Source organism: Mytilus edulis, chromosome 9 (genome assembly GCF_963676685.1).
Source record: "Mytilus edulis chromosome 9, xbMytEdul2.2, whole genome shotgun sequence".
Lineage (NCBI taxonomy): Eukaryota > Metazoa > Mollusca > Bivalvia > Mytilida > Mytilidae > Mytilus > Mytilus edulis.
Window position 1 is genome coordinate 1,840,384 of NC_092352.1, and position 25,613 is coordinate 1,865,996.

At 33.8% G+C, this 25,613-nt stretch overlaps 1 protein-coding gene across 5 annotated transcripts; it reads left to right on the top strand.

Annotated features, from left to right (window-relative positions):
* Nucleotides 1–54: 54 nt before the first annotated feature.
* On the top strand, nt 55–24,368 carry LOC139487469 (hexosaminidase D-like). 5 transcript variants are annotated; one of them, XM_071272283.1, is made up of 15 exons: nt 71–191; nt 6,478–6,520; nt 7,103–7,157; nt 7,612–7,636; nt 7,857–7,941; nt 8,815–8,902; nt 9,623–9,701; nt 11,319–11,404; nt 11,787–11,970; nt 13,694–13,762; nt 15,478–15,673; nt 16,061–16,225; nt 17,683–17,787; nt 19,277–19,363; nt 24,143–24,368. In XM_071272283.1, the coding sequence occupies exons 2-15, from the start codon at nt 6,495–6,497 to the stop codon at nt 24,315–24,317; spliced, it is 1,425 nt and encodes a 474-aa protein (XP_071128384.1). In that variant the 5' UTR covers nt 71–191; nt 6,478–6,494; the 3' UTR covers nt 24,318–24,368. The 5 variants fall into 5 exon arrangements, with proteins under 5 accessions (XP_071128383.1, XP_071128384.1, XP_071128382.1 ...); XM_071272281.1 differs by having other exon boundaries at nt 154–213; XM_071272280.1 differs by lacking the exon at nt 7,612–7,636 and adding an exon at nt 7,777–7,801 and having other exon boundaries at nt 155–213.
* Nucleotides 24,369–25,613: the final 1,245 nt, after the last annotated feature.

Sequence of the window (25,613 nt, forward strand, 5' to 3'; positions counted from 1 at the left end):
CGGGATTTCCGGAACTTTTCATAAAATTGAGGTAAAAGAAAATCGTAAGAAACTCCGAACAGGACACCGGATGTTGAAGTTGATTGGACAATACAGCACGGAAAGTCTTGCCTGTAAACAGTGCTCGCAAAACAAAAATGATGAATAAGTGATGAATAACAAATGAATTGATTTTGATTGATTGCACAAAGGTTTGCATGCATACTAACAGATGTAAATATACAATGTGCTTTAACTGCCACATGTTATATTTGACAAGATAAGTGTTCTTGCATGAAGTCCCGAAGTATCTTTTCTCATGTTCCTCAAAGTTAATTATTAAAGTCAGAAAAAACTTTATTTCGATTCTGTATATTGACAAACATACTACAACATAAGCTCTAATGAATTTTTCACGAAATATAAAAACATCACTTATTCAGAAAGTACTAGTAGACGGCGATGAATCATCATCTGTAAATGTAAAATCTGGTGTACCACAGGCACAGGGCACAGTGCTTGGGCCGTTAATGTTCCTCTTGTATTTCAACGACATAGGTATTGACATTAAATCATCAATTAGATTATTTGCAGATGATAGCCTAATCTACGTAGCTTTTCAATCAATGAGCCATTGTCTCCAACTCCAGCAGGACCTGACCACTCTGGTCCAACGAAATGTTTTGTATTACGTATAACAACAGGACGACAACCAATAATCTACCCATATGATATGGAGGGACACATCCTTGGAACAGTCAACCACAATCCATACCTAGGAGTGGAGCTATCTAGCACTTTATCATGGAATGACCACATCGGAAATATCACTACAAAGGCAAATAAAACTTTAGGCTTTATACGGCGGAATCTTAGTAAATGTCCAATGAATATAAAGCGTCAGGCATACATAACACTTGTACGACCAACACTAGAATATGCTAGCAGTGTCTGGGACCCGCATCTCCAAAAACACATACAACAGCTAGAAATGGTCCAAAGGAGAGCAGCCAGATTCATCAGGCATGAGTATTCTCGAGACCCGGGCATAGAAACATCTTTATTAGAGGACCTTAAACTACCACAATTACAGGAAAGACGAAAAACATCACGTTTACTCCTGTTTCACAAAGTAATCCACCAACTTATTGCTATTCCGATTCCAGAATACTTGATGACACCAGCAAGAATGACACGTCAGTTCCATCAACGACGATTTGTCAGATTAAGATCAAGTTCTGAACAAAGAAAACATAGCTTCTTCGTAAGAACCATCACAAACTTGAATGAACTACCGCCTAGCTTATTGGACATTGATGACTATGAGGCATTCAAAACCAACCTCATAGCACACAGATATCCGTAAATCAGCACACACATGTTTTTATCTGCACTGGCACCTGTACATATGATTTTAAAAGAGCACATTTTGGATGACACAACTTTAATTTTAATACATTCGTGTGATGAGTCAACCGACTCTTTACGGATTACCCATGTAGATGTAGAACATGTGCAATAACAAATAAAACAAGGCATGCAGCATGTTAATAAACTGGTTGGGACCAGTAAATAAACTCATCATAGATGCCAGGATTAACTTCTCTATTTACGCCAGATGCGCGTTCCATCTACAAAAGAGTCATCAGTGACGCTCGAATTCAAAAAAGTTAAAAGGCAAAATAAAGTATGAAGTTGACGAGCATTGAGAACCAAAATTCCTACAAGTTTTTCCAAATACATCTATATATAAGGTAGGCTAGCTGTCACATAAACAGTAAATGTCTGACGACTTCTTGAACTGAGATTTAGTGGGTGTATTGTTGCAGTGTTTGAACTGAGATTTAGTGTGTGTATTGTTGCAGTGTTCTAGCTACAACGTTTGAACAGGGCACAGCGCCGGCCCTTTTTTATTGACGCCTGTGCTTTTTTTCTGTCGTTTCTCGGGCACCCTGTAGTTTTTATCACCGAAAAATCTGCATTTTTCTGGCTTGAAATACTGGTAAAATAGAAATTGTTCTATGAACAGGAAGTTCAGCAACTGTGCAAGCTGTCAATTTAAGTGATTCACTATGGCTTTACCTGACGGCTTTGGTGTCAAACACATTGTTAATTAACACCAATTACCTTAGCTTTAGGTCATAAATAATTTGTGAATTCCAAAAAAGTTTGACAAACAATTTGATTACTTCCCCTTAAAAACTGTACTTCCATTAATTGATCTATGAAAAGCAATGAAGAATTCCCAATATTTATTCCTGTTTATGGTCAGCCTGGTATGGTGACAGCATAGATATACAAGCTATGTATGTGGCTTTAATATATATGGTCACATCATGACAGCTTAATTTATAATTGACGACAAATGTTTCTGAAGGGAAACAGCATCAGAGCATACATTATATAAAGTCAACTATAAAAAAATTGTGCCAAAAGACATAAATTACATAACTCCATTTTTATAAGAAATACACTATGAAATAACTCATGTCATTCAGGTTATCTAGAAATTGCTGGGTGCAGGACATTTCTGTCATTCTGTTAGTTTGAAGACCCATTAGTGACTTTGGGCTGGTTTTCTTCTCTTTTGTCAGGTTGTTGATTCTTTGACAGTCAGGGGACTTACTGAAATAGGTGATTTTTAAATCACTTATTTGAGTAGCAAAATCGTGGTTTTGTCACAAATTGGAATTTTGTATTTTTTTCAAAATTTTAAACACATAGGTTTAAATAATATCTTTTAATTAGTAAAATTAAAAAAAAAAAAACTTTTTGCTTCTTTTAAGTAGAAAGGTGTCTGCCTTTGATGCTATCATTTAGCTGAAAATTCTATTTTAGTTGAAAAAATGCTATAATAATGGCTTTACATAATAAACTGATACTTTCTTAATAGATTTTTCCCAGCAGTGGGAGTATTTTTCCTGTGAAGTTCAAGGTTTCATCTTTCAGATTATGTAATAAAATTCTACTGTTCGCGATAAAAATCTCACTGTTCGGGGGTGTTGAAATTAGTAGGGATTATTAAAAGAATGATACTCAAAGAAGTGATTTTTGGGAAGGAAATTGAGGTCTGATACTTAAACAAGTGATTTTTATGTCATTATCCTAGATTCAGTACAAGGTCATCACCTGAAATGACCTGGTCATCCTAGACAACACAGATGTTGGTTCTGATAAGTTTAGAAACATAATTAGTCCCTGGATCATTAGTATTCTATACTTAAAGCTACAATAAGATTAAATCACTTCTTCTAGTGATTAATTTGTACTACTTAAATAGGTGATTATTAAAGAAAGACAACTCTAACTTCCAACCTTTATGGAAATAATGTTACTTAAATCAGTGATTTAGAAAATCACCTATTTAAGTAAGTCTCCTGACTGTTTGAGTCGTAAACATATGCATGATATGTCTTGGGTGTTTCAAAACACCATTCTTTTTAGCTCACCTGGCCGAAAGGCCAAGTGAGCTTTTCTCATCACTTGGCGTCCGTCATCGTCGTCCTGCGTTAACTTTTACAAAAATCTTTGCCTCTGAAACTACTGGGCCAAATTTAACCAAACTTGGCCACACTCATCATTGGGGTATCTAGTTTAAAAAATGTGTCCGGTGACCCACCCAACCAACCAAGATGGCCACCATGGCTAAAAATAAAACATAGGGGTAAAATGCAGTTTTTGGCTTATAACTCAAAAACCAAAGCATTTAAAGCAAATCTGTTAATATTGGGATAATATTGTTCATCAGGTCAAGATCTATCTGCCCTGAAATTTTCAGATGAATCGGACATTCCGTTGTTGGGTTGCTGCTCCTGAAATGGTAATTTTAAGAAAATTTTGCTGTTTTTGGTTATTATCTTGAATATTATTATAGATAGAGATAAACTGTAAACAGAAATAATGTTCAGCATAGTAAGATCTACAAATAAGTCAACATGACCAAAATGGTCAGTTGACCACTTTAGGAGTTATTGCCCTTTATAGTCAATTTTTAACCATTTTTCGTAAATCTTAGTAATCTTTTAGAAAAATCTTCTCCTCTGAAACTACTTGGCCAAATTTAACCAAACTTGGCCATAATCATCATTGGGGTATCTAGTTAAAAAAATGTGTCCGATGCCCCGCCCAACCAACCAAGATGGCTGCCATGGCTAAAAATAGAACATAGGGGTAAAATGCAGTTTTTGGCTTATAACTCAACAACCAAAGCATTTAGAGCAAATCTGTCAAAGTGGTAAAATTGTTCATCAGGTCAAGATCTATCTGCCCTGAAATTTTCAGATGAATCGGACATTCCGTTGTTGGGTTGCTGCCCCGGAAATGGTAATTTTAAGGAAATTTTGCTGTTTTTGGTTATTATCTTGAATATTATTATAGATAGAGATAAACTGTAAACAGCAATAATGTTCGGCAAAGTAAGATCTACAAATAAGTCAACATGACCAAAATGGTCAGTTGACCACTTTAGGAGTTATTGCCCTTTATAGTCAATTTTTAACCATTTTTCGTAAATCTTAGTAATCTTTTAGAAAAATCTTCTCCTCTGAAACTACTGGGCCAAATTTAACCAAACTTGGCCATAATCATCATTGGGGTATCTAGTTTAAGAAATGTGTCCGGTGACCCGCCCAACCAACCAAGATGGCCGCCATGGCTAAAAATAGAATATATGGGTAAAATGCAGTTTTTGGCTTATAACTCAAAAACCAAAGCATTTAGAGCAAATCTGTCAAAGTGGTAAAATTGTTCATCAGGTCAAGCTCTATCTGCCCTGAAATTTTCAGATGAATCGAACAATCCGTTGTTGGGTTGCTGCCCCTGAAATGGTAATTTTAAGGAAATTTTGCTGTTTTTGGTTATTATCTTGAATATTATTATAGATAGAGATAAACTGTAAACAGCAATAATGTTCAGCAAAGTAAGATCTACAAATAAGTCACATGACCAAAATGGTCAGTTGACCACTTTAGGAATTATTGCCCTTTTGTCAATTTTTAACCATTTTTCGTAAATCTTAGTAATCTTTTAGAAAAATCTTCTCCTCTGAAACTACTTGGCCAAATTTAACCAAACTTAGCCATAATCATCATTGGGGTATCTTATTAAAAAAAATGTGTCCGGTAACTCGGCAAACAAACCAAGATGGCCGCCATGGCTAAAAATAGAACATGGGGGTAAAATGCAGTTTTTGGCTTATAACTCAAAAACCAAAGCATTTAGAGCAAATCTGACAGGAAGTAAAATTGTTGATCAGGTCACGATCTATCTGCCCTGGAATTTTCAGATGAATCGGTTAATCGGTTGTTAGGTTGCTGCCCCTGAATTGGTAATTTTGAGGAAATTTTGCTCTATTTTTTTTATTATCTTGAATATTATTATAGATAGAGATAAACAGCAATAATGTACAGCAAAGTAAGAACTAAAAATAAGTCAGTATGACCAAAATAGTCAATTGACCCCCTAAGGAATTATTACCCTTCATAGTCAATTTTTAACAATTTTCTTAAAATTTGAAGATTTTCAATAACATTTTCCACAGAAAGTACTGTTATAGATAGAGATAATTGTAAGCAGCAAGAATGTTTAATAAAGTAAGATCTACAAACACATCACCATCACCAAAACACAATTTTGTCATGAATCCATCTGTGTCCATTGTTTAATAGACCAAGGTGAGCGACACAGGCTCTTTAGAGCCTCTAGTTTCATTTGGTGAATCTATAAAATATTTTGGAAACTTGAGGTTACATGTACATGGTTTTGATGGATGTAATGTTATGTGAAATTTTGTCTGTATTAATGGAGAGGATAAAACTGTACTCATGCCAAGTAATTTATTTCTTTATTTGAAAGAAAGATCAATTCTGCACAATTTTTTGAAAAGTGTAAATTTAACAAAGACTAAAAATGCTAAAAGGGGAAACCAATGGTGATATTACATGTATTACATGTTTGTACATGTAGAAAATAAAATGTCTTATGACATGTATAAACAGCTCTTATGCACAAATGTATTATCTGTACAATGTACATGCTTGTTAGACTTAAAGCTTTCTATAAAGTTTATCAGTCATGCAAAGGAGTGACTGACCGCATGGTAGTGTTGTGAATCACTTCAGATTTAAATTGAATAATCACTGATCAAAATTGTCCCCGGGAAGTGTTCAAAATCAGGAACCAGCAAATTTTCCGGTTGATTAAATAGAAATCAGGCTTTTGCACGTTCTACAAACCCAATATTAGGAATCAGGTTGATACAGGAAAGTTGGGAGAAAAATGCAGAAAATCTGGATAGTTGGCAGGTCATGATTTTCTTCAGGTATTTATTTAACATGTATTTGGGAGATCCAAGTTTTACATATTCATGATGAATTATATTATTGCATTAATCATCTATTCTTAAACACTGAAGAATACATGTAGTTTAGTGAATTAAAAATATTTGTGTCTTCATTTCCAATTTATCATGTAAATAAATTACATATTTTTACATTACAGGTTATACAGCAGACAGAATGAATTTAATGGACCAGAACCATAGGTATGTTTTGATCCCCATATCATGTATATTAGCCTTTGAGAACACTTATAGCAGTGTCGCTTAATTATTATCACAATTGTATGTGCCTGTCATCACCAGAGAAGGCATTAAGTGATACTCTTATATGAACGTATATATCTCAAAATTGGTTTCTGTTCCTCGATGTTCTTTAACCATGGTAATTTATTAAAGATTTCATCAGCCAAACATTATTGAACTTATCCACATTGCTTATTACCAAAAAACAAAGTTTGAATTTAGGTGAGTCACTTTTACTTTTAGAGTTATGCCCCTTTATAATGTTATGTATATGCAAGTGGGACCTTCATCTGTGTCCCAAAGACACATTCTCCATTTAATTTGTTAGTATTTATATTGTCATGATTAATCATACTAATTTTTCATGGTTATGTGGTTTAAATGCGGCTGTTCATACAATGAATATAATTATAGACAATTTATATTAACAATTGTCAGTTTATTGTCTCAATATTGTATGCCATAACCATTTAATGTAAATATATGTGTGAAAAGTTCAGTATAAATAGATAATAATAACTATGTTTAGTTGTGTTTTTTCAGACTTGTTCACCTTGACCTGAAAGGTGCTCCGCCTAGGGTGGAATATTTAGAACAGGTAAACCAACTTTTCTTAAGAAACTTGCTGTATAAACCTCCATCTACAAACAGCCTATCATTTTTGGCTTTTATAGTATATGAAACTAAAATCTATCAGAAAAATACATGTACCTTTTTAGATTGTTAATATTTGATTTGTCAAAGTAACAGGTCAATCAGATACCATATTCAGAAAGACTTGGTCGAAAAATAATTTGTCTTCCTATCCTATCGTTATTCTTATATATCCATAACTTAATAAACACAAGTTACTCAAAAAACTTATTAAAATATGAAGTATCAAAAGGCATGAAAGAAATGTGCACCAAATATAGTCTGATTGATATAATTTTAGGTTACAAATGTATACCATTGTTTAAGAAGTTGGGTGCTACAGGTCTTATTGATCTAATTTTAGGTTATACCATTGTTTAAGAAGATGGGTGCTACAGGTCTTATTGATCTAATCTTAGGTTATACCATTGTTTAAGAAGTTGGGTGCTACTGGTCTTATTGATCTAATTTTAGGTTATACCATTGTTTAAGAAGATGGGTGCTACAGGTCTTATTGATCTAATTTTAGGTTATACCATTGTTTAAGAAGTTGGGTGCTACAGGTCTTATTGATCTAATTTTAGGTTATACCATTGTTTAAGAAGTTGGGTGCTACAGGTCTTATTGATCTAATTTTAGGTTATACCATTGTTTAAGAAGTTAGGTGCTACAGGCCTCCTTATTGAATATGAAGATATGTTTCCATACTATGGAGATTTAGAGGAGGTAGCATCACAACATGCATACAGGTTTGTTCTGCTCTTTATGTAATAATAATATCTAGTAAAGTGTAGCAATAGGTACAATGTTTCTTTTATAAAAGACCAAGAATCCTGTTATTGGATTGACAGAGTCTTAGGAATAACAAAAGACAGATGTAGGGTAAAATTGATAATAAGGTTAAAAGATAGACACTTACATGACTTGTACAGCCTAAATACAAACCCTGTGTCCTCACATGCTGACAAGGTTCTGACCCTGTGTCCTCGCATGCTGACAAGGTTCTGACCCTGTGTCCTCGCATGCTGACAAGGTTCTGACCCTGTGTCCTCGCATGCTGACATGGTTCTGACTAGTGCCCTCGCATGCTGACAAGGTTCTGACTAGTGCCCTCGCATGCTGACAAGGTTCTGACTAGTGCCCTTGCATGCTGACAAGGTTCTGACTAGTGTCCTCGCATGCTGACAAGGTTCTGACTAGATGTCTTTCTTATTTTTGTTCTGGTAATTGTCACAGAAACCAATGAAATTTCAGCCTTGAAATTTTCAAAGGAGTGTATCATTTTGACAAAATAAAAAAATTCAGAAAGCTCCTTTAATCATAAAAATAACTTTTACAAGTAGAACCCCTGACAGTGTGTATCACCAGTTCTAACATTAATTGTTGGTTCTTCAGTTGCCTAACACATCAGGCCTATAAACAAGTCTGCAACTTTGATTCAGGGATAATAATTAACTATTTAAAATCAAGTTTAATTGAGAAAACAATTAACAATGATTAAAAGAATGTTATTTTTGTAACATTTTTTTAAGTGTGCATGGTCTCTGTACTTCTTTTCCTTTTGTGCTGCTGCAGTGTAAATCAACCAATCAATCAATCAATCAATCTATACTCTTTTGTAGCAAAGAAGCAATATACAGAATTCAGCAACTAGCAGAAGAAAACAGTTTGATAATCATCCCTCTAGTGCAATCATTTGGTCATTTTGAGGTACAATCTATTTTATTTCTGCATTGGACACAAGACAACATTCTTAAAATACTATGGGAAATATTCATATATCTAGAAACATTTGTAACAGGTTAACTGTCAAATAAATTTTTACAGCACTCAGTGAAACCCTGAGACACACGCATACACACATACATTTTTTAGGGTCAGTGTATAGACTATAGTAATGTATAACTAAACATGATTAACATGAGGTATAAGGTGTACAGCAACCTAAGGAAAGATAATTGTCAACAATAGACAGGTGTTTATACAGTACAACAAGCACTAGCTTGTCCATTCAGAGTACCTGACCATACGTCAAAAATCTTCCATCAACACAACACTTTAAATAATTGACATTTAATTGATTCAAACAGAGTATAAGATTATAAATAACTGTGTTTCAAAGTCTGGACCGTGGGAAATAAATACATATTTGTCCATTTCAAAAAAAAAAATGAACCTTTGAAATTCAGTATTATCCTTTTCTATATTTTACAAAGCTTAGGGAAGTCCTGTTCAATGGACACATGTAGAAACTTTATGTCAAATATTGTTATTAGTAGTTTTATCACATGATGCAGAAGTTTCCAAAAACATATTAATAGAAAGATATGGTCACTTCTAACACTCAAACATTCAAACTAAAACACTTTAAAAAAGTCACCAATGGAGAAGGTATGAATATCAAAGAAGTAATTGCTTTATTTTTTGCAGTTTGTGTTGAAACATGAGAAATTCAGATCTCTTAGAGAAGTTCCCAACTATCCCATGGCTTTGTGTCCTTCTAATCCAGGTAATGATATATTTATATAAAAATAGTAAACTTACAGATGTCCATTTCCATGTTGTCATTCCAATCTAGGTAATGATACAAAATAATAAATGAACAATGTTAATAGAAGATGTGGAATATACATCAGTGTGACTGCTACCAATAAAAAAATATATCTATGTTCTTCACCAACAGGCAAGTGTCTTATAAAACGTGTCAGGAAAACACCAAAAAGGCACACAGCATGCATATAATAACATGCTGTAAAATTCATTTCTGACAAAAAATGTTGATCGACTTTTGTTTGATAAATGTCCATGGCAAATAGTTCATGCATACTCAGTACAGCAGTTTAAGAAAAACACTTATCGTGTAGTCATCTGTTCTTGATAGTACTCAGTTCTCGCTAGCAATGCACATGGTTAAAATAAAAGTAGTTCGTGAAATCGCACATGTTTTCTATTTGTCAGTATTTCTAGGACAGAACAAAAACTCGCTTCCAGCAAGCATTTATCTCAACATTTCAAGTTTACAGACATTTTACAACAGTAAAAACAATATTTCAGATTTTAACCTACTTTTCCTTATTCCCAAAACAACCCCAATTTCATCCCCTTGGTTCATAAATAGCACGTTTTCAAATGTAAACAAAACTTAGCTCGAAAAGAAGGTCAAGTCCATATACGTTATACACAATTGTAAGATGTGGTGTGACGTTGCTATGGAAAAAAATCTATGGAACGCAGTTTGGGCCATAACTTATGAACTTTAAAATTTAATTCAAGTCAATTATCAGAAAAGTAATGCCCTCAAATATTGTTGCTGTGACAGTAAAATATTAATAACAGCTGTGACAACATCTTATAACATATAAGAATTGGTTCAAAAATTTAAAGTCATCTAATATATATCAAAGATTAATATTCAATGCATATTTTTTTCCTTGAGTGATAATTCCTAGTATATTGGTTAAAGATGCCTTCATTGATAGATAAGGCTAAAATTCATAAAAAAAATATGTTTCTAGAGACAAATGATAGTTAATTGATACTTTTCTTCAATTTGCGTAATTTTAAATCTTCTATTAATATCAAACATGCTTACCATACTATACTTTTCACAACTATTGTGAACTGATGACATATTGCACACAATGTCAAAATTGAGCACAACAACTCTTGATTTACACATGAGAAAATTGTGAGGATAATAGGAAATGAATAAAAGTATCTACTAAATTCACACAATCAGCTTTGACCACATTTATTTGAAGAACTGGGCCTACGGAGCAAAAGTTTCTTACACTATTGAGAACCGATAACACTAGGATAACTCTATAATAAATTAAAAGTCAACAACACTGCTACTGAACAGGGTTTAAAGTACCCATCATACTATCCTATTCTATAATATCAAAAAATAAAAATTAGAAATAAAAAAAATAAAGGAGCATTGAAAGATAGATGCTACTTTTCTATGATGGTATCAAACGTTGTTTTATGTAATGAAGCTTTAAGTTACGGTAGTTGAGTGACTGATCAGAATGAAAAATAATTAGTGTTTAAAAGACCAATAGTTTTAGAATTGTTAACAAGGGATAATTTAGGGCATTGACATATATTATTGTTTTATGAGCAGATTCTTTGATGGCAGTCTGTATGATGATTGATCAAGTTATGGAATTACATCAAGGTCTAAGGTGGTTCCATATCGGAGCTGATGAGGTCAGTTATATAATTTACTAGTTTTATGTATCACTTGTCATTTGTCATACTTTTATTGCTGTAAAATGAAATGTTATTGCAGTTATAAAGCCAGTGATCTTCCAGTTAAAACTCAGTCATGAGTATTATTTTGAATAGAATATTATAAGGAATTGAACGCAAAACAGTCAAAAGTCCACTGAAACACAAGGAGATAAAAAAATAAAAAAATAAAAAATAGGTGAAAAAATATCTTAGAAGCACAACTATTATTATGAGAGTTGCCAAAACAATCTTTAGAATTTGCCTGGACCTTATGTTATTAGCCATCTATATAATGAAAAACATGCTTCAGTACAAGAAGATATTTGAAAATAATGATAATTCTGCCATTCAATTACAGGTCTACCACATTGGGATCTGTGATAAATGTAAGAAACGAATGCATGTACAGAACCTCACACAACAACAACTGTTCTTCAGTCACTGTAAGGCTGTACTTAACTACATCAAAGTCAAATATCCATCAGTCACAGCTATAATGTGGGACGACATGCTCAGACACACAGAACTACCGGTATTACTTGGTAAGGTAGTGGAATTCCACCTCTTTTTCTGATGTTAGGTATATGTGTAAATGATAAAACTATATACCAAAGACGAAATGTAGTAGATGTTAGCAACTATAAGTCACTGTACGGCTTTCATCTATAAGCAAAACCCATATGGTTAAGCAAGCCTTTTGTCTAGACAAAGAATGGTTTGGACATTTCATGATCTGGTGTCATGTTCTTTCTTGAAGGACATTCATAACTCACTATTCAAAGAAATACTGACATTGCTAAGGCAAATGACAAAATAACATTTTACTAAACACTACACATACTAAACTGATTAACAGGATAAATTTGATTGGAAAAACACTTGGTCACAATGATTGATAGATCTCTATCTCAGGTTCAAAACGTTATATACCAGGTTATTTAAGGTCATAGTTATTAAATGTACAAAAAAATAATTGTTTTAACAACAAACCAGTCCCTTACAATGGATTGGATCTAGGTGTATGGTTTCTATATTAACATAAAAGGCCAGGGGAATCCCTTTTGATATTTAGCTAAAAATATGTAGTGGGATATTGTAAGCTTGCTAACTAAGGTTATTTAATTTCCCCCAAAAAAGTCAAATAGTTAACAAAACATTTTCTTTGACAAACAGCAGAAAGATCCTGGCCTTGTGGTCATAAAAATACCTAGTATGATTATCATCTTCATGCTCAAAATGTAACCAATCAAATAACAGGGGTTTCTAGCACAGAGTTTGTACACCTACTACTGAGTAAAGTTTTATGACTGAGAGCACAGATGTACTTAATGAATGTAAATGATTTTTGAATGCTTTATATTACAGAGTCAGGTTTGGCAGGCCTTGTAGAACTAATGATATGGCATTATTTGACAAAGTTTTTATTGTTTTATATTACAGAGTCAGGTTTGGCAGGCCTTGTAGAACCAATAATATGGCATTATTTGACAAAGTTTTTATTGTTTTATATTACAGAGTCAGGTTTGGCAGGCCTTGTAGAACCAATGATATGGCATTATTTGACAAAGTTTTTATTGTTTTATATTACAGAATCAGGTTTGACAGGCCTTATAGAACCAATGATATGGCATTATTTGACAAAGTTTTTATTGTTTTATATTACAGAATCAGGTTTGGCAGGCCTTGTAGAACCAATGATATGGCATTATTTGACAAAGTTTTTATTGTTTTATATTACAGCGTCAGGTTTGACAGGCCTTGTAGAACCAATGATATGGCATTATTTGACAAAGTTTTTATTGTTTTATATTACAGAATCAGGTTTGGTAGGCCTTGTAGAACCAATGATATGGCATTATTTGACAAAGTTTTTATTGTTTTATATTACAGCGTCAGGTTTGACAGGCCTTGTAGAACCAATGATATGGCATTATTTGACAAAGTTTTTATTGTTTTATATTACAGAATCAGGTTTGACAGGCCTTGTAGAACCAATGATATGGCATTATTTGACAAAGTTTTTATTGTTTTATATTGCAGGATCAGGTTTGGCAGGCCTTGTAGAACCAATGATATGGCATTATTTGACAAAGTTTTTATTGTTTTATATTACAGCGTCAGGTTTGGCAGGCCTTGTAGAACCAATGGTATGGCATTATTTGACAAAGTTTTTATTTCTTTATATTACAGAGTCAGGTTTGGCAGGCCTTGTAGAACTAATGGTATGGCATTATTTGACAAAGTTTTTATTGCTTTATATTACAGAGTCAGGTTTGGCAGGCCTTGTAGAACCAATGGTATGGCATTATTTGACAAAGTTTTTATTGCCACCAGGTAAAACATTAAAAAGTGCATCATGTACAATATATTTCATATTTATGACAACACTGAAAACACAAGATAACATATAGCTATTTGTTTGACAAATGGTCTCTATTAATATATATTCTGGTTTGATGAACGTTTTTCTTCAACTTATATAAAAATAAGGAGATGTGGTATGAATGCCAATGAGACTATCCATCAAAGTTTAAATGAAGTGAATGTAAGCAATTAAAGGCAACTATACAGCCTTCAACAATGAGAACATCCTATATAAATACAGCCTTCAACAATGAGAACATCCCATATAAATACAGCCTTCAACAATGAGAACATCCCATATAAACTATACAGCCTTCAACAATGAGAACATCCCATATAAACTATACAGCCTTCAACAATGAGAACATCCTATATAAATACAGCCTTCAACAATGAGAACATCCCATATAAATACAGCCTTCAACAATGAGAACATCCCATATAAAAGTCTTTGACATGACACTGTACAGCCTTCAACAATGAGAACATCCCATATAAAAGTCTTTGACATGACACTATACAGCCTTCAACAATGAGAACATCCCATATAAAAGTCTTTGACATGACACTGTACAGCCTTCAACAATGAGAACATCCCATATAAAAGTCTTTGACATGAACAAAATATGGAACAATTCAATTGAGGAAACTAAGGGCCTAATTTATAAGAAAACAAATAACAGAAAACAATATATCAGACATGAACTTATGACAACCACTACACTACACTCCTGATTTGGGACAGGCTAAAAAAGAATATGACGGGGTTAAACAAGATCGTGAGTGTTCAACCCTATCCAAACCTAGGACAGTAGTGTAACAACACAACATAAGAACACATTATTAAAATCAGTTAAATAGGCTGTACTCATCAGATCAATTCAAAGTAAAACATTAAACAGAATCCCAGACAGGACGTGGCAGGGTAAATATGAATCGATCATCCCTAACAACAAAAGAAGACACAAGTACAGATCTGCCAGTACTCCCAGTTACTGACAGTTATTTCAATTCAGCATCTGAATTGTAGTTAAAATATCTAAAATACAGAAAAAGTTTTATCTTTACCATCACTCTAGACTCCTTACCCATAAATATATGAAAATAAGTAAAATTGTTGGATGAAAAATTATAATAATTATTCAAATTATAGTAAACAATTGACTCTTTTCCATTAAAATATTTTGTTTTCTTACAAAACACATATTTTTGTATGTTGAACGTTTTATTTGCTATTTAGTGCAGATACTCTTTGTGATCAAAGAAAAAATAAAACAGTTTGAATTTTATTTTTTTGGAAATGCAATCATAAACCTATGCTACTGACTTGATATCTTAATCTTCCAAGTTTTATAGCTACTTTTGAGATACATAAAATATAGTGCATTGATTATAACGTTCTCAACATTATATATATCCCTGAACATTTCTAGAAATTTATCAATGAAATATATGCTCAGATATTCATGTTACAAAATGATGTCAAGAGTATTATATAATTTGTTCAAGGTGCAGGAACTTTTGATCAGTTTTACAAATATCAAAGATGTCATTGTTAAATCTTTTGAAATTGGAGTTTCTTCCTTTGTCTATAATTTTAATTTAGAACTTTAAAACTACTGATAAATTAAACCAATCTTTACCCTTGAGTGCTTACAAAATCTTTGATTATCTTTTTATTTCAGATATTTGGGACAAGTTTTCCAAGCTGTTTCCCAATATTTGGTTTGGTAGTGCATTCAAGGGAGCAACAGGGTCGAATATGTATTTGACAAACATTGGTTACCACATAGAAAATCATCTAGTCTGGGTGGCTCTACAGGAGAAAGAGAAACAGAAGTTCCAAACAATCAGAGGTTATGCTGTTACTGGCTGGTCCAGGTATATTAAGTCATTGTGATGGTTGGAAAATAAATACCAAAAAGATTTTAAAACTTGATAGGAAAAATAAAGTTATAAAATAAAGCACAAAATTTAATATATTAGTAATCATATTCTTTGATGAAATAATCTAGTTCTAACATAAAATTTCACGACTATTTGGAAATAATTTGCAATTTTCCTGACAATATTGTTTATATCTATAGTAAAAAATACTGAAGTTTCATTTCATTGGATGCTATTAACATCACTGAATATGACCTTTTATTGGAATTCTTCCGATTTAAGACAAGAGATAAACAAATTTAACGGAGTAAAGTCTAAATATCAGATGTCAATGAGAAGGTATTTCCCCTTCATTACTGACACAAAGCAATTGTTTTGTAGGTATGACCATTACGCTGTTCTATGTGAGTTATTACCACAAGCCTTACCTAGTCTAGGAATCTGTCTCTCCGTGTTAAACAAGGGAACATTTAATGCTGACCTTCACAATGGTGTATCTGCTGTTCTCAAGTTTAAATCTCACCTTCCTATCAGTCCATTTCAGTGGTAAGTATTGACCTTCACAATGGTGTGTCTGACCTTCTCAAGTTTAAATCTCACCTTCCTATCAGTCCATTTCAGTGGTAAGTATTGACCTTCACAATGGTGTGTCTGACCTTCTCAAGTTTAAATCTCACCTGCCTATAAGTCCATTTCAGTGGTAAGTATTGACCTTCACAATGGTGTATCTGCTGTTCTCAAGTTTAAATCTCACCTTCCTATCAGTCCATTTCAGTGGTAAGTATTGACCTTCACAATGGTGTGTCTGACCTTCTCAAGTTTAAATCTCACCTGCCTATAAGTCCATTTCAGTGGTAAGTATTGACCTTCACAATGGTGTATCTGCTGTTCTCAAGTTTAAATCTCACCTTCCTATCAGTCCATTTCAGTGGTAAGTATTGACCTTCACAATGGTGTGTCTGACCTTCTCAAGTTTAAATCTCACCTGCCTATAAGTCCATTTCAGTGGTAAGTATTGACCTTCACAATGGTGTATCTGCTGTTCTCAAGTTTAAATCTCACCTTCCTATCAGTCCATTTCAGTGGTAAGTATTGACCTTCACAATGGTGTGTCTGACCTTCTCAAGTTTAAATCTCACCTGCCTATAAGTCCATTTCAGTGGTAAGTATTGACCTTCACAATGGTGTATCTGCTGTTCTCAAGTTTAAATCTCACCTTCCTATCAGTCCATTTCAGTGGTAAGTATTGACCTTCACAATGGTGTGTCTGACCTTCTCAAGTTTAAATCTCACCTGCCTATAAGTCCATTTCAGTGGTAAGTATTGACCTTCACAATGGTGTGTCTGACCTTCTCAAGTTTAAATCTCACCTGCCTATCAGTCCATTTCAGTGGTAAGTATTGACCTTCACAATGGTGTGTCTGACCTTCTCAAGTTTAAATCTCACCTGCCTATAAGTCCATTTCAGTGGTAAGTATTGACCTTCACAATGGTGTGTCTGACCTTCTCAAGTTTAAATCTCACCTGTCTATCAGTTCATTTCAGTGGTAAGTATTGACCTTCACAATGGTGTGTCTGACCTTCTCAAGTTTAAATCTCACCTGTCTATCAGTCCATTTCAGTGGTATTGACCTTCACAATGGTGTGTCTGGCCTTCTCATGTTTAAATCTCACCTGCCTATTAGTCCATTTCAGTGGTAAGTATTGACCTTCACAATGGTGTGTCTGACCTTCTCAGGTTTAAATCTCACCTTGGTGTGTCTGACCAATGAAAAGAACAATTCAAAGCTACGTTTTATTTGACAGTACGTTAAAACGTATGTACTTATATTTACCAATATTGTTACAAAATGTCAGAGATAGAAATCTAGTATCACAAAGACTTGATTTTAAATATGCCTTCTAAATTAACATGAATGGAGTCTTACAGAACATTGATTTTGACTTCTACCAGCTTTATAACACTGAGTATTAATTAAGTGATGTAAGTTTTATCTCCACAGTTTAGGAGCACCTCCTTGTGATTTTCCAGGACATAAAGTGTACAGAGATATGCTGGATTTCAATCACCTAGAGGCTTCCTATGAAGATCTAATGCATAATGAGAGGTACACATATAATATACATATAGAAAAAGGAAGATGTGGTATGATTACCAGGGAGACAACTGTCCATCCAAGTAACAATTGATATCCATGTTAACCTATAGATATGTATAATGGAGCCCATCAAACCAGAGATTATTGATATATAAACTGGGCTCAGTATCTTACATTGTGAATGCCCGATAAAGATTATTCAGTTTGAGTTATTCAGCCCACACAAATAAACACTGAATAGTACGTGTTTAAACTTTACAATTATCTACTCAACACATTTTTAAGGTTATTCTTATATCAACTTTCTTGGAACTCTAGAATTCCATTCATGTGCATAAAGCATGTGTATACCACAGATAAGTTGACATAAGGTTTAAATACAAATGTTACAAAAGTAGTTATGACATTTTCTATCAAAGCCTTAACAGAGGAAAAATATATTAACAAATCATATTTAACGATTTGTAGATATCCAAATCATACAGTCCTGTTCTAGTTACTTGAAACTTGATATTATTCGAGCGCATGCAACTAATCTGTTGTATTTATGAAAAGTGTTATTAATAGATTTAAATTGCTATTGCATCAACTTTCATTTATTCAGTTTTAAACACTATGCCAGGTTCTGGTAATTCTGTCATGCTGTAATATATTGACTCCTGATCATTTACATTATAATACATGTTTTTCTTATTCAGATTTGTACATGATTATTTTGATAGATAAAATTGAGAATGGAAATGGGGAATGTGTCAAAGAGACAACAACCCGACCAAATAAAAAACAACTGCAGAAGGTCACTAACAGGTCTTCAATGTAGCAAGAAATTCCCGCACCCGGCTGGCCCCTAAACAAATATATACTAGTTCAGTGATAATGAACGCCATACTAATTTCCAAATTGTACACAAGAAACTAATATAAAAATAATACAAGACTAACAAAGGCCAGAGGCTCCTGACTTGGGACAGGCGCAAAAATGCGGCGGGGTTAAACATGTTTGTGAGATCTCAACCCTCCCCCTATACCTCTAACCAATGTAGAAAAATAAACGCATAACAATACGCACCTTAAAATTCAGTTCAAGAGAAGTCTGAGTCTGATGTCAGAAGATGTAACCAAAGAAAATAAACAAAATGACAATAATACATAAATAACAACAGACTACTAGCAGTTAACTGACATGCCAGCTCCAGACTTCAATTAAACTGACTGAAAGATTATGATTTCATCATAAACAATTTATACCCTGTATGAGCCCAGGCCCCAGTAACCTTATAAACAAAAATATTAACACTTGTCAGGATTTCGTTATCCACATTTGTAAATGAAAATCATACAAATATAGAAAATTGTCATTTTAATTTGTTAATTAAGGATAATCATACTTTATTGATTAAGAGAGAAAAACATGCATGATGGTTGTTATTTTTATATGTAAAAATAAACAAATTTTTGAGACGTTTAGAATTTTGAAAACAAGTCTTTTCTATTTATAGCATATTTACATGGATGAATGAATATCAAATAAAGAGAAACTTTGTCAATCCTGTCCATGTAGGACCCTTACTAAATGCTGTAGCAAAGTAAGTTAGAAACTTTGTCAATCCTGTCCATGTAGGACCCTTACTAAATGCTGTAGCAAAGTAAGTTAGAAACTTTGTCAATCCTGTCCATGTAGGACCCTTACTAAATGCTGTAGCAAAGTAAGTTAGAAACTTTGTCAATCCTGTCCATGTAGGACCCTTACTAAATGCTGTAGCAAAGTAAGTTAGAAACTTTGTCAATCCTGTCCATGTAGGACCCTTACTAAATGCTGTAGCAAAGTAAGTTAGAAACTTTGTCAATCCTGTCCATGTAGGACCCTTACTAAATGCTGTAGCAAAGTAAGTTAGAAACTTTGTCAATCCTGTCCATGTAGGACCCTTACTAAATGCTGTAGCAAAGTAAGTTAGAAACTTTGTCAATCCTGTCCATGTAGGACCCTTACTAAATGCTGTAGCAAAGTAAGTTAGAAAGAAACTTTGTCAATCCTGTCCATGTAGGACCCTTACTAAATGCTGTAGCAAAGTAAGTTAGAAACTTTGTCAATCCTGTCCATGTAGGACCCTTACTAAATGCTGTAGCAAAGTAAGTTAGAAACTTTGTCAATCCTGTCCATGTAGGACCCTTACTAAATGCTGTAGCAAAGTAAGTTAGAAACTTTGTCAATCCTGTCCATGTAGGACCCTTACTAAATGCTGTAGCAAAGTAAGTTAGAAACTTTGTCAATCCTGTCCATGTAGGACCCTTACTAAATGCTGTAGCAAAGTAAGTTAGAAACTTTGTCAATCCTGTTTGTGTAGGACCCTTACTAAATGCTGTAGCAAAGTAAGTTAGAACCTTACTAAATGCTGTAGCAAAGTAAGTTAGAAACTTTGTCAATCCTGTCCATGTAGGACCCTTACTAAATGCTGTAGCAAAGTAAGTTAGAAACTTTGTCAATCCTGTCCATGTAGGACCCTTACTAAATGCTGTAGCAAAGTAAGTTAGAAACTTTGTCAATCCTGTCCATGTAGGACCCTTACTAAATGCTGTAGCAAAGTAAGTTAGAAACTTTGTCAATCCTGTTTATGTAGGACCCTTACTAAATGCTGTAGCAAAGTAAGTTAGAAACTTTGTCAATCCTGTCCATGTAGGACCCTTACTAAATGCTGTAGCAAAGTAAGTTAGAAACTTTGTCAATCCTGTCCATGTAGGACCCTTACTAAATGCTGTAGCAAAGTAAGTTAGAAACTTTGTCAATCCTGTCCATGTAGGACCCTTACTAAATGCTGTAGCAAAGTAAGTTAGAAACTTTGTCAATCCTGTTCATGTAGGACCCTTACTAAATGCTGTAGCAAAGTAAGTTAGAACCTTTGTCAATCCTGTTCATGTAGGACCCTTACTAAATGCTGTAGCAAAGTAAGTTAGAAACTTTGTCAATCCTGTCCATGTAGGACCCTTACTAAATGCTGTAGCAAAGTAAGTTAGAAACTTTGTCAATCCTGTCCATGTAGGACCCTTACTAAATGCTGTAGCAAAGTAAGTTAGAAACTTTGTCAATCCTGTCCATGTAGGACCCTTACTAAATGCTGTAGCAAAGTAAGTTAGAAACTTTGTCAATCCTGTCCATGTAGGACCCTTACTAAATGCTGTAGCAAAGTAAGTTAGAAACTTTGTCAATCCTGTCCATGTAGGACCCTTACTAAATGCTGTAGCAAAGTAAGTTAGAAACTTTGTCAATCCTGTCCATGTAGGACCCTTACTAAATGCTGTAGCAAAGTAAGTTAGAAAGAAACTTTGTCAATCCTGTCCATGTAGGACCCTTACTAAATGCTGTAGCAAAGTAAGTTAGAAACTTTGTCAATCCTGTCCATGTAGGACCCTTACTAAATGCTGTAGCAAAGTAAGTTAGAAACTTTGTCAATCCTGTCCATGTAGGACCCTTACTAAATGCTGTAGCAAAGTAAGTTAGAAACTTTGTCAATCCTGTTCATGTAGGACCCTTACTAAATGCTGTAGCAAAGTAAGTTAGAAACTTTGTCAATCCTGTCCATGTAGGACCCTTACTAAATGCTGTAGCAAAGTAAGTTAGAAACTTTGTCAATCCTGTCCATGTAGGACCCTTACTAAATGCTGTAGCAAAGTAAGTTAGAAACTTTGTCAATCCTGTCCATGTAGGACCCTTACTAAATGCTGTAGCAAAGTAAGTTAGAAACTTTGTCAATCCTGTCCATGTAGGACCCTTACTAAATGCTGTAGCAAAGTAAGTTAGAAACTTTGTCAATCCTGTCCATGTAGGACCCTTACTAAATGCTGTAGCAAAGTAAGTTAGAAACTTTGTCAATCCTGTCCATGTAGGACCCTTACTAAATGCTGTAGCAAAGTAAGTTAGAAACTTTGTCAATCCTGTCCATGTAGGACCCTTACTAAATGCTGTAGCAAAGTAAGTTAGAAAGAAACTTTGTCAATCCTGTCCATGTAGGACCCTTACTAAATGCTGTAGCAAAGTAAGTTAGAAACTTTGTCAATCCTGTTTATGTAGGACCCTTACTAAATGCTGTAGCAAAGTAAGTTAGAAACTTTGTCAATCCTGTCCATGTAGGACCCTTACTAAATGCTGTAGCAAAGTAAGTTAGAAACTTTGTCAATCCTGTCCATGTAGGACCCTTACTAAATGCTGTAGCAAAGTAAGTTAGAAACTTTGTCAATCCTGTCCATGTAGGACCCTTACTAAATGCTGTAGCAAAGTAAGTTAGAAACTTTGTCAATCCTGTCCATGTAGGACCCTTACTAAATGCTGTAGCAAAGTAAGTTAGAAACTTTGTCAATCCTGTCCATGTAGGACCCTTACTAAATGCTGTAGCAAAGTAAGTTAGAAACTTTGTCAATCCTGTCCATGTAGGACCCTTACTAAATGCTGTAGCAAAGTAAGTTAGAAACTTTGTCAATCCTGTCCATGTAGGACCCTTACTAAATGCTGTAGCAAAGTAAGTTAGAAACTTTGTCAATCCTGTCCATGTAGGACCCTTACTAAATGCTGTAGCAAAGTAAGTTAGAAACTTTGTCAATCCTGTCCATGTAGGACCCTTACTAAATGCTGTAGCAAAGTAAGTTAGAAACTTTGTCAATCCTGTCCATGTAGGACCCTTACTAAATGCTGTAGCAAAGTAAGTTAGAAACTTTGTCAATCCTGTCCATGTAGGACCCTTACTAAATGCTGTAGCAAAGTAAGTTAGAAACTTTGTCAATCCTGTTCATGTAGGACCCTTACTAAATGCTGTAGCAAAGTAAGTTCATTATTATTGATTTCTGTTATTATGAAATTCAGAAATTTGTTGATACGTTTAAATTGCAATGTAACTCAAATGTAACTCAAATGTAACATTCATTATTGTCTATATACAATGTGTCAAACTCAAAATAGTACCAAGTTCTCAAGACAATATAAAAAAGAAGATGTGGTATAATTGCCAATGAGACAACTGGGTCAAAATCTTTAATTGTTTTTACATAGGCGGTAATGGTAACGTTTTCTCCTGTAGCTCAGTCCATATCGTTAACTTGGATATGTATGATAGCTCGTTTCGAAGCTGTGACATTTTCACATATGTGGTTAAATTTTAGGGGTACGAAGTGAGATTACTTTTTCCGTAAATTAGCAAACCCCGAACATCCTTTTGTGATGCGGCTCCTTGTGGTAAAATATCCCCTTTTTAACACAATAAGTTCTTTGAAAATTTAATACTTTGAACACATTCAATAGCTCCATAGTTTTTACACATTTATTCTATGTTCCTCTACTTTCCTAATCACCACAAATAATTAAGTTCAGTCATTTGCTAAAAAATGAAACATGTCCAATATCACTACACGGAGATTTTTTCTTTACACGTGACTTTTGAGTTCCTCATTTCAAGGCGCATTAGGGATGTTGTCCCAATAATTTGGGTCAAAATCTTTAATTGTTTTTACATAGGTGGTAATGGTAACGTTTTCTCCTGTAGCTCAGTCCATATCGTTAACTTGGATATGTATGATAGCTCGTTTCGAAGCTGTGACATTTTCACATATGTGGTTAAATTTTAGGGGTACGAAGTGAGATTACTTTTTCCGTAAATTAGCAAACCCCGAAAATCCTTTTGTGATGCGGCTCCTTGTGGTAAAATATCCCCTTTTTAACACAATAAGTTCTTTGAAAATTTAATACTTTGAACACATTCAATAGGTCCATAGTTTTTACACATTTATTCTATGTTCCTCTACTTTCCTAATCACCACAAATAATTAAGTTCAGTCATTTGCTAAAAAATGAAACATGTCCAATATCACTACACGGCGATTTTTTCTTTACACATGACTTTTGAGTTCCTCATTTCAAGGCGCATTAGGGATTTTGTCCCAACTATCCACAGAAGACCAAAATGATACAGACATTTACAACTATAGGTCACCTTACGGCCTTCAACAATGAGCAAAGCCCATACCCCATATAGTCAGCTATAAAAGGCCCTGATAAGACAATGTAAAACAAGTCAAAGTAAAAGTAGGGGTAGTAAAGAGGTTTAGTATGAGCTAAAACTGGGAGTCATTTAAATGTTAAAAAAAAATGTGACATAACACTTTGTTTTGACTTTAGCAATAAATAAAAAAGAAGTGTATAAATTAATTTTTATTCCTTGGGATACAATATAAAAAAAAAACCAATTTATGGAAAAGTGACACAGTTTTAGATTAAAAGTCATTTGTATTGAAAGTGGCATTGCAAGTATATAGAAATACAACCTATACAACCTATAAATATACATAAACTGGTTTCAATTAACTTTGATTTATTTTTTCAGGTTATTGGAGAGTTTTCGTATCTTGAAAGCACGACTGCAGTCATCTCTATCAGAAGTATTCTATGACACAGCTACTGAAGAATGGATGAATGTTTACTTTTTTCCTAAAAAACACAAATTAAAGGACATCATTGAAAATGCCAGAAATAGTGGACTTTCATCATTAATTGAATAGATTTGTGTAAAAAGGATAGTAGAAAATGTTCATTAAAATGAGATTTATAAATTTTGATTTGTATTATAATGCATGCTATGTATTACTTTTTCTCTAATTCTTCGTCAATTTATCCCTTTCTGCACCCATTGTATAAAAAAAAAATTAATCAACGTGTGGTTCATTTGATCTCAGTACTTCATTGGTTAAAATCCGATTGTGACGTCGAATTTTCTTGCTTTCCTCTGAATTTCCTATTGTGACAGTATGAAAAAAGGCGACCATGCCTGACGACGTCACACAGAAAGAACACATCTTTTTGCAGATCATTCGAAAAGAAGGAATAAGTTTGCCTGCATAATGTTAGGAAATCATTAGAGAAACAGATTCCACCACCAAATCTCGTGTAATACGATATTTATCCACTCTCGACAGTTAAATTATCAATTTTAAAGTCCTTGCCGAGGCGGCTCGGACTTTAAATTTGAAAATTTAACTGTCGAGAGTGGATAAATATCGTATTACACTCGATGCAGTGGTAGAATCTATATATGTCATGCTTGATGTTTCTTGTTGGTATAAATGACCCATTTAGATCCCCACATAAGATAACAGCGTGTGATTGATCATAATTGATTTTGATATAGACGAATGTCATGCTTGATGTTTCTTGTTGGTATAAATGACCCATTTAGATCCCCACATAAGATAACAGCGTGTGATTGATCATAATTGATTTTGATATAGACGAATGTCATGCTTGATGTTTCTTGTTGGTATAAATGACCCATTTAGATCCCCACATAAGATAACAGCATGTGATTGATCATAATTGATTTTGATATAGACGAATGTCATGCTTGATGTTTCTTGTTGGTATAAATGACCCATTTAGATCCCCACATAAGATAACAGCGTGTGATTGATCATAATTGATTTTGATATAGACGAATGTCATGCTTGATGTTTCTTGTTGGTATAAATGACCCATTTAGATCCCCACATACGATGATATTGTGTGCTTGATCATATCTGTTCTTGATGTTAAATATGATGTCAAGGCATTCTTATATCCATTCATAGAATGTGTGCATTTTTTGGCATGTAGACATTTATTTATATATTTAAAGTTAACTTTTTGTTTTTGGTTACCTGTTCATCAGTCTTTATTCAAAATTAATTGTTTACTTCTGGACATACTTCCTGCTCTCACATTTTAGTTTTTGTTTAATACTAGTTACCTTTTGTGTCCTTTATCTATGTCAAGACTTTTTTCGTTTTTCTTTGGCTTATATCATCTTGCTGAGCTCCTTCAAT

Bases quoted from the DNA above. Each gene is read 5' to 3' on its own strand.
- LOC139487469 (XM_071272281.1), top strand. The intron at 8,903-9,622 runs GTACAATCTATT...TATTTTTTGCAG, and splicing joins AATCATTTGGTCATTTTGAG to TTTGTGTTGAAACATGAGAA. The intron at 15,674-16,060 runs GTATATTAAGTC...ATTGTTTTGTAG, and splicing joins GCTGTTACTGGCTGGTCCAG to GTATGACCATTACGCTGTTC.